Here is a 10,037-nt window from a genome sequence, read left to right as displayed (position 1 = left end):
AGAAATAATTTTTATTTTTGGATGCATCCACAAAGGGAGGTTTTATCAGATTTAGATTTTTCCCAGTATGGTAAAGCATGGTAAAGTATAGCTACCTGTACATTCAGAGTAGACTGACTTTATAGTTGAAACATTTTCATGCATCAGGTTTTTAAGTTTGAAATGTCTTTGGCTGGTTTGGGATGCATTATGTCTCTGATTGAACTCGGCGTCTCTGCTCATGTGAGGGTGAAGGAACTCCTCATCCTCACTGTGATCCTAATCGCATGTTTCCAGGTCCCTCCTTCAGCGATTTATCTTGTGTCCTGCCTTGTAACACACAGACACCCTTTAATACACTTCAGAGTATTCAGAACGCACACCGATGCAGTAAACCCTGAGGACTTCATTCTAATGTTAACATTAAGCTCACCTCATGCAGCCAAACTTTACACGATCAGCCTGGTCCTCTTGTTGTGTTGGGGTAATAGTGAATTGCAACCAAATGGCAAATTAAATAAGAGTATGTATGTATGATTTATTTATTTAAAAGGTTTCATTTTAATTTTAGTTTTTTATTTAAATGTATTAATTTTAAATGTTTTTTGTTGTTGTTGTTTTATGTACTTATTTATTTAAAATGTTTATTTTATATTTTAATTTGATTTATTTTCAATTTAGAATTTTTATTAAAATGTATTCATTTATTTTTATTCATTTGAATTTTAATTTATTTATTTTAAATAGTTTATTTAAATGTATTCATTTTAAATGTTTAATTTGTATTTTATTTGATTTCATTTATTTATAAAAAAAGAATTATACATAGAAATGTAAATCAGGCATGATCTTGTCCAGACCCTGAATCCCACATGTTTTGTGTCTGAGAGCTGATTTTGCAGCTTTGTCAGCAGATTCCTCTGATATTTTCATGTTTTTTCAACGTGTTCTTTCTCTGATATTTTCAACTGTGTAAAGGTTCCCATGCAGGACTGCTGTCAGCCAAGCGCCTCAGAGGGTGATGAAGTGAAGTGTCTGGGTTCTAGTTTGTGGAGCATCAGGTCTCTTTTCAATGTGAAGTCTTCCCCATGACCTTTGACTTTCAGGGACAGCTGCACACTTTGACCTTCTCGTTCATAAATTCTTTGTCACCCTGGAGAGTCCTGTGTGTTCAGCCCGTTATCGGCACCTCTTTTAAAACTTTACCATGTATTATAACAGTATAGTTTGATTGGCTGATGAGCTTTTGTGTCATACCTGGACTGTTGGTATCCAGGCAACAGCAGTGTCCGTGGGTGGAGCTATTTGTGTTGTGATTCCTTTAGATTCTTTTAGAACTTATTACATTTTCTTTGCAAGGCTGTAGAATGAAAGCAGTAGATATCATGTTGATTTGACATCATGTGTGTGATTGTTGAAAATGAACAGAAATCAAGCGCAGCTTTAATTCTGGCAAGCTCGCGTAATATCTACCTATAGGGAAGTGACATCTATCACAGCACCCATATATAAGGTCCTTCAGTATTATCAGCAGCTTTTGCATTGCTCAATAATTAATTACCCTCCTCCATCCCCAGCTCCTCCTCCTCGTCCAGTCAGGATTCGGCTTTCTGATTCTCCTTTGAATCAGACTAATTTCTAAAATGTTTACATTAAATTATTGAACACAAATGCTATCTGCAATACATTTATGTTGGTTCTGTTCTGTTTACCCTGGGGGTTATCGCTGCTCTCCCTGCATGGATGCACAGGGAGTTCTTGCCCAGAACAGAACCATACCGCCAACCCAAACTGTATGCTAATTGTCAATCATTCTTGACGATAGTGGTCCTGACGGAAATAAATAAATGTTACTACAAAGTTGGTTGGTTTAATTATTTGTCTATTAAATCTTATTATAATTGCATTACATTTTTAATTAATTTAATTTTAATTACAATAATAGTTTTGGATTGCTGAAAATAAAAACAAACTAACTTTTTTTTTTCTTTTTCTTTCTTTCTATAATTTTTTCTTTTATTAATTGTTATTCATGCATTTATTTTTATTAAATTTTTTTAATTTGTTCCTATCTGTTGTAGCCTGTAAATCCTCTGAGCAATTTTGAAAGATTGATATTTGAAAGGCAACATGTATAATATAGAGTCATAAGCAGGTGTGATATCAGTAGCATGTCATGAATGCATCAGATCTGAATATGCAGAAGCACGAATGAGATTCATATTGATAGAAAAGAGTAGCTTGATCATTCTCCTATATCTCTGGTTTTGGATCAGAAGTCATCACGATTAGACATTGACACAGTGTTCCTGATTGTTTCGTTGTAGTTAATTGAAATTGTGCATGTTTTTTTTTTCTCGTACCCGCATCACCTCGTGCCTGTAATAGTAATGATGAGCTCCAGCTACTTAAAAGCACATCGGTTGAGGTTTCTGCTGGAGTAAAGCCTCTCGTGATGAATGAGGAGAGGACCGTCTCTCTTCTATCAGCTGAAGCAGCTCTCCAGGGTTCGCTGATCTCCGTTCCTTCAGTAGGATGCGCTGGCGCTCTCGACAGACTGAAGTATTCGTGCTCTGCTCGTAACCTGTGGCGCTGCATCATGAGCTGTTATTACCAGTCGCCGTGATTTGCCAAGTAAGTCATGTTCCTGGATCAACATTACTGTCCAAAAATACAGACTTAACCCAATCCCTACCCCTAAACCTAAACCCACCCATAATTTATTCCTAAAATCAGTGTGAAATGATAGCTAGATAACAAGGGTGTAGAAGCACCTAAGCCTAAAACAGATATTTCCTGAAAAGTTATCCTTCAATTCGGATTGGTTGATTGGAATGGATGTTGAAGGATGTTGCTCCAGGAATATGTTGTACTTGGTGAAATCACGTTCACCGATCTGCTAAGTGCTCTTAAGGGTAAAGGTGAACTTCTTGTATGTCAGTTCAGTAGTCGTTATTTTATATATATGTGACCCTGGACCAACTTCAAAACAAAAAATGTGCGTATCTAACTATAAATATAATTTACAAACATATAAAAAAAATCATGTTAAATATATTAAATATTAAAGTTTTTTTAATTCTGTTGAATGCTTTTAGTGTTTTTGTTCACCTTCAATCGTCTCCTGTATCAGATCACAGCTGAAGTTAAGTCTGTCGGTGTTCAGTATCAGTGATCCGCCGACAGACACGATGCTAAACGAGTTCATTAATCACAGCGGTGTGAGAAACAATGACGTTTGCTTTCACTCTTCAGATTCAGACCGTCATTCTAGTCAACGATCATCTAAATCACATTGAAGCAGCTGCTGCACTGATTTCACTGCAGGGAGGACTGTCACTTAATAAAACCAGACAAACATCTGCCTTTAATAGCATTTATCTTTGATTATTTCAGACATTTCGCCGGTTTGAACCCAACAGATGCCAGAACATCAATATGTTCAAGAATACACAGTATTATTTCTGTCTGCTTGTTTTATGAATCTGATTTTGATTTGTATGCCTGACCTTTGTGAGGTAACATTAAATAACATTGAAATATCTTTCCATGCATTCGTTCGATACTTCAACAGGTCCAAAACACAAGCGCTTCAATTCGTGCATGCTCTCTTTCATGCATTGTTGTGCGTAAAGTTGCATTTTGTTTAATGATTCCACTAAAACAGCATAAAAGAGAGCTGAATCAAACAAAGATTCTGCTGAATCATACATGCATTGCATTGGACTGAAAAACAATGGGGATCAATATGTTTCCAGAGTTTTCTGTCCCAGTTTAACCTCAGTATGCATCTGGCTGATGAGAATCAATGATCAGAACAGAGTTTGAAACATTAGAAATACATTGCAAGCATACAGCTAAATTACCTTGAAAAGGGTTTAATTATCCTCTTTTATTGTAGAACGAGTGCAGCGTTGAGCATTGAGGCAGTGAAAGTGTAAGACTTGATGTTATTGTGCGTTTGCTCTCTGGCTGTGCGTGTAATTGGCCTTTTTTATGCTCTGGAGTTTCTTTTGTTGGAACAGTTTGAGTAAAGACTAAATATTACGGCTAATTAATCTCCCGCCGCCTGCATCAATTACTCGGCCTGATCTCATTTATAAAAGAACAGGATTACGCAGTCAGCGGGAGTGCTTTAATTCATTTATAAAACGATTTAAATTGTTACTCGAGTGGGGTTTAGTTTTCTTCCCAGCGAGACTCTGTTTTACACATGCAATATGTTTTATAAGGAATGAGGTTTTATTTAAATACATAATTGAACACGTATATGGGGCAAATCAGTATAACTTTACGTAATTGTTTAATCATCATTAAAGTTTTAAAGTTTTGTGAACTTGTGTAAAACTACAGATACCCTGTACCAGATACCCTTTTTTATTTTAAATACTTGAGTAAAAGCAAAAAAATGACTTGATGATTTTTTTTTTTTTTTACTGATGGACAGTGGACTGGTTTCACAACAACTTTAATTCACAAATAACTTAGTCATTACCTAAATATGATTTCCATTTACTCAGTTCTAATCAGTTCTAAAAGTCGTGAAGACTCACTCTAAATAGATCATTGAATCGGTGCAAACAAATCAGTCCAATTCACCAATGAATCATTAAGAGCATTTTGCGAAATGATTCAATAGGTTCATTAAAAAGAATCAGCTCATTTAAGAATTGGACATTATCATGTTTTATTGAGGTGTATTTGATTATTATTTTGTTGGTAATATGCAATTAAGCCACATGATTATTGTAGCAATTAGTGTAATATTATTTTTCATTTCATTTCATCCATTAAGTTTCCTAAAGGCCAGTGGACTGTTTTCACAGCCGCTTTAATTCACAAATCACTGACAGTCATGACCTAAATATGATTTTCATTTATAATAATCTACATTAAAAGTCAGACATGACGACTCTCTCAAACCAGATCATTGAATCAGTGAGTTGTTCACTCGTGAACAGACGCGATCGGATTAGTCCAATCCACCAATGAATCGATTTGTGAACTGATTCAACCGGTTCATTAAAAAGAATCAGATCATTTACGAATTGGATATCACTGTTGTGTTTTATTGAAGGTGTATTTAATATGATTTTGTTGTTAATATGCAATTAAGCCACATGATTATCGCACTAATTAGTGTAATATTTTTATTTAATTTTAGATTATATATTTTTATTTAATTTTAGATTAATTGGTTTGTATTTATTTTTATAATTTTTTTTTAAAATAATTTTTATTAAAATAACTATTTTATTCTTAAACTCGAATCAGAAACTCGAGAACAGCTGCAATTGTATCTCAAATATAAATCAAATTCAATTTGCCAATGAATTTAGTGGAATTTGTGAACTGATTCAACGGGTTCATTGAAAAGAATCAGCTTGTTCATGAATCTGACATCATTATCACGTTTCAGAGCGTGTCTCTATTTCTTCAGTTCAAAATAACGAATGACATGTAATGAAATCTAATGGAGTAAAATCTACAGTATTATGATTTGGAAAGTAGTCAAGCACAAATAAACGTTTCCCAAAATATAAATGCTGTGATGAAATGCAAATACTTGAAAAATGTAGTAGTCAAGCGGGTGGAAATTAGCATTTTTTGCTATAACCTGGCACATGACATCTCTTCTTTTTTAGACTAATGTTTTTTTTGTGCATTGTCCCTGATCAAATAAATAAAATTCAATTCAAATTCAGTCCACCAGCGACGCCTGCACCATTTCTCTGTTTCGTGCGATACAGTGCAGCAGCTTGATGTTCACATGAGTGTTGGTGGTTTATGGCTCTTGTTTGTGTCATTTCACAGATCAAGAGCTCTAAATGTGAGGCAGAGATCCAGGCTCTGACGCTGAAGAGTTTGCTGTATCTGGAGCGCTACATGTACCTGATCCTCTTCAACACGTACCTGCACCTGGAGAAGAGAGACTCCTGGCAGCGCTCCTTCAGCGACTGGATGCTACAGGTGAGATCAGACGTTCATCACGTGCATTTACTGCAGTGGAAAACCACTGGCTGGAAATGTGTCCTTAAGATCCCAACTGTGTCTCTGGAAAAGTTCAGTTTAGCCCTATATAGTGAAAACAACATCCTGACTTTCATAGTCTCACATCGGCGTAATAGTAACGAGTTCAATTTTTTCTGCCAATATCACCAGAATTGAACAGATTCTGTTTTTTGGTGAGGTATTTTATCTGTGCGATCACTACTGCAAAAAACTCAATGACATTACATCTGTGTGGTATTTAAGGTACATTTTATGATTTTGTCATATAAAGCCAGCAATTAGTGTTTTTTTATTTTGTTAGTTTATTTAATATTAATATTTTTTATATAATTATTTAATATATAATATTGAATGTAAAATAAACTATATAAAATAAAATTATATAATACATAGTTTTTTATGTATTATATATTATTGTAAAAAAAATAATTTGTTTTATATTTATGTAATTTAAAATGTTTGTATTTGTATTATTTAATGTCTGTCTTAGTATGTGTTTATTATTATTTCATTTCATTTCATGTTTTCCTGCTGGCCAGTGGACTGGTTTCACAAATTTTTTATTTATTTATTTTTTTAAATAGCGTGTTACAAGGTTTTTCTTTTTAAACTCACTTGCAAAAAAAGTGTTATTTCAGAGCGAATGCACATCCAAATTTGCATTAAATATTGTAAAATATTATCACCCAGCTTCACACTTGTTTTCAAAAGTCCGTCACAAACCTCAGTGAAGTTTAATGTTATGGAGTGCTGATTGAGAGAGATCTGAATCAGAGCTTTTCATGCATTGTGTGCATTTGTCCAGCTGTTGTGTGAATGTTTCACGGTGGACTCTCTTCTCCCGTATGAATTTGTGCTTGTCGAGCCGTTGCCATCGCTTCATTTGGACGCGGCCCCTGGAATTTACAAGCTTATTCTAGCATCACTGAGATCGTCTGTGTGTGTGTGTGTGTGTGTGTGTGTGAGAGAGAGTGTGTGTCTGTGTCTGTCTGTGTGTGTGAGAGGCCAGCTGTGGCTCACGGTAAAGTCTGGAATTTATTGCCATTCCAAACAAATGAGTGTTTCCCCCCTGCGTGGATTATTGCTTTTCCATTTTCTTCCAGTCCTACACTTCAGTGGCCGATGACGAATTGAAAGAACCAGTTCTTAAACTGAGTTTTGTTTAACCCTAACTGTGATGATGCCTCTATAAACTCTTGATCTGATGGTAAAAACATGTTCGGCTGAACTAAACTAACCTGGAAGAATCGCAGATGAACTCATCGGTCAACATCATTGTCATGTTCCAAGCAAACATCCGTCCTGATTTCTCTCCTGACTAATCAATAATCACAGTCTGTTATTGGATTCTGGCTCCAAGCGTTGGCCCCATCACTGATGTGATGTATAACCCAGCACGTACTAAAGGAATATTCTAGGTTAAATACAGCTTAACTCCATCGACAAGCTGTAGATTAGCACAGGAAATCATTCGACTCGTCCCTCAGGAAACAATTATTTTAATAAATAACACTTAAAGTGTACGTCCGAAAGAATAGAATAACATGATTTAACACATTGCATGTTTCTAGCAGGTGCGTTTTAGAAGAGTTGTGTTCATCTCTTCAATGCATTTGTTATCAAAAGTCTGGATGACTTCCAGATTTCTCCATCCAGAAAGAGTCGTGCTAAAACCACGAAGGCATTCTTCTGCGGTGTGTTTTCACAGGGATCGCCCCCAATGCGTTTGTGTTTTTATAATGCAGGAATGTCTTCAATGCGGCTCATTCCACTTCAAAGATCCAGAGCCGAACGAACCCACTCCTGTAATATCTTCAAACCAGACCGACACAAGGGCTTTAAACACCATTTTATGGTTTTCTGTAATATTTAGATGAAAACTTGAAGATATTACAGGAGTTGTTCACATTCTTGTACTTTGACATTACTCGTTTTGATGGCAACTTTCATAACGCCAACATGGAATCATGTGTTTGTTTATGATGATAGTAAAATCCGTGACTACTTTAATTCACCTGTATGTTCTTAAAAAGTACAGAAGGTTAAGGTTTCCGTACTAAACGGACTCAAACTCAAATATTTTAAAAATAATAATTATTTTTTTTAACTATTTGAAAATCTGGAATCTGAGGGTGCAAAAAAATCGAAATTGTGAAAATCGCCTTTAAAGTTGTTCAAATGAAGTTCTTAGCAATGCATATTACTAATCAAAAATGAAGTTTTGATATATTTATGGTAGGAAATTTACAAAATATCTTCATGGAACATGATCTTAATATCCTAATGATTTTTGGCATAAAAGAAAAATCAATCATTTTGACCCATATAATGTATTTTTGGCTATTGCTACAAATATACTCCAGCGACTTAAGACTTTAATAAATTATTATTATTATTAGTCGCTTAGTCGCAGAGAGAAAAAAAATCCACATTGGCGAAGTCACGCAGATCGTGACGCGGACAGAACGTTAATGTGGTAATACACTCGCCTATCATTCATCGACCTCAAATATGGCTTATCTGAAATATGTAAGTATTAGCAACTTCTCATGGCCGTTCAATCTAATGTTAACCTAGAGAAATGTGCGCTATTCAGGTGTTTGTGCGGAGTGTGGAAGCTGAACAGCGCTCACTGCAGGACAGATGGAGGCGCCGGTGTGGTTTAGAATAGGGAACATTTATTCACTATTAACAATGACTTTTCCCTCAATAAATTCCTAATTTGCTGCTTATTAATAGTTAGTAAGGTAGTTGTTAAGTTTAGGTATTGGGTAGGATTAGGGATGTAGAATAAGGTCATGTAGAATAAGGCATTAATATGTGCTTAATTAGTACTAATAAATGGCTAATATTTTAGTAATATGTATGCTAATAAGCAACTAGTTAAGAGACCCTAAAATTCTCGAAAAATTATTCAAATGAACCAAATGGAAAACAAATATTCTCAGATTATGTAATCCGTATTAGACATACATACAGGCGCATCACTGCTGCGGAGATGACGAGTCCGTGTCGCCGACTTCATCTCTTAAACCGAAAACAAAGAAAGCACTAGTTTATCAAATTATTAAAATGTTAATGCAGTCTCCTTACTGTTTTTCCCTGACACATTCATAATCATTACTTCTGCCGGTGTGCTGTGGCAGGCTTTATGCGTGTGCTTGAGTGCTTATTAGGCTCTGTAGGCAATTAAACGCTCATAATAATGATTTAAATGGTTTATTAATAAACGTGCAATTAGTCGACTAATGCTTAAAATTAATGACTACTAGTCGACCAGAAAGATCCTTAGTCAAGTGCAGCCCTAGAGTTTAATTAAATTTAATTTTAACTGATTTTCTAAGGTGGTCTCTTCCAGGTTGGTTGTGGAGGGATTGAAAGACATTTGCAAATATGATTAAAAGATGAGACAAAAGTACAGAATGTCACATTATTGGGTGATTCAACACATAGATGTTTTAGCAGCTAAGAAGTACAGCACTTTTAGAGTTTCCTCCCTCTATCTGATGTGAGCATAAGTATTGGAGCAGTTGCCTCACAGGTCTTTCTAAGTGATCAGCTGTGTCCTGTTGCATTAATTCTTCAGATATTAAAAGCAGGGAATGTGTCGTATCAGTTATATCCATTACTTCTGTATTCTGAATCTTGCATTTGATGATGACACACACAAACCAGGATGAAGATGAGGGAGCTGACTTTGAGAGAAAAGCAAGCAATTTGGATGCCAAAAGAAAAGAGGAAGTCAATTAGAGCTCCAGCAAAAACAAAGGACATGGAGAAATCAAGAGTTTGGAAACCACCAGCAACCAACAACTACCTGATCGGCTGAGAAAACAACAGTAGTTGATGACAGACAGATCATAAAAGCTGTGAAAAGGAACCCTAAAAGATGTGTCCTCATCAGACTTTGACACAGAATTACAGATGCTACACAGCAAGATGCAAACCTCTGACCAGCACCAAACATAGAAAGGCAAGATTAGAGTTTGCAAAAAAGCACAAAGGTGAGCCAGAAGAGTTTTGGAACTGTGTTTATGGACCGATGA

At 35.5% G+C, this 10,037-nt stretch overlaps 1 protein-coding gene across 2 annotated transcripts in view; it reads left to right on the top strand.

Moving 5' to 3' along the window:
* LOC306852061 (paladin-like) overlaps window positions 1-10,037 on the top strand; it is a 69,107-nt gene that overhangs the window by 54,545 nt on the left and 4,525 nt on the right. For both annotated transcript variants that reach the window (XM_079388668.1, XM_079388667.1), the window contains exon 19: window positions 5,794-5,949. In XM_079388668.1, the coding sequence (XP_079244794.1) occupies window positions 5,794-5,949 (156 nt within the window). The remainder of the gene's footprint in view (window positions 1-5,793; window positions 5,950-10,037) is intronic.

This window comes from Barbus barbus, assembly GCF_936440315.1.
Source record: "Barbus barbus genome assembly, chromosome: 32".
NCBI classification, from domain to species: domain Eukaryota; kingdom Metazoa; phylum Chordata; class Actinopteri; order Cypriniformes; family Cyprinidae; genus Barbus; species Barbus barbus.
The sequence above is the reverse complement of the archived record's forward strand: the minus strand, read 5'-3'. Positions and strand labels throughout refer to the sequence as shown.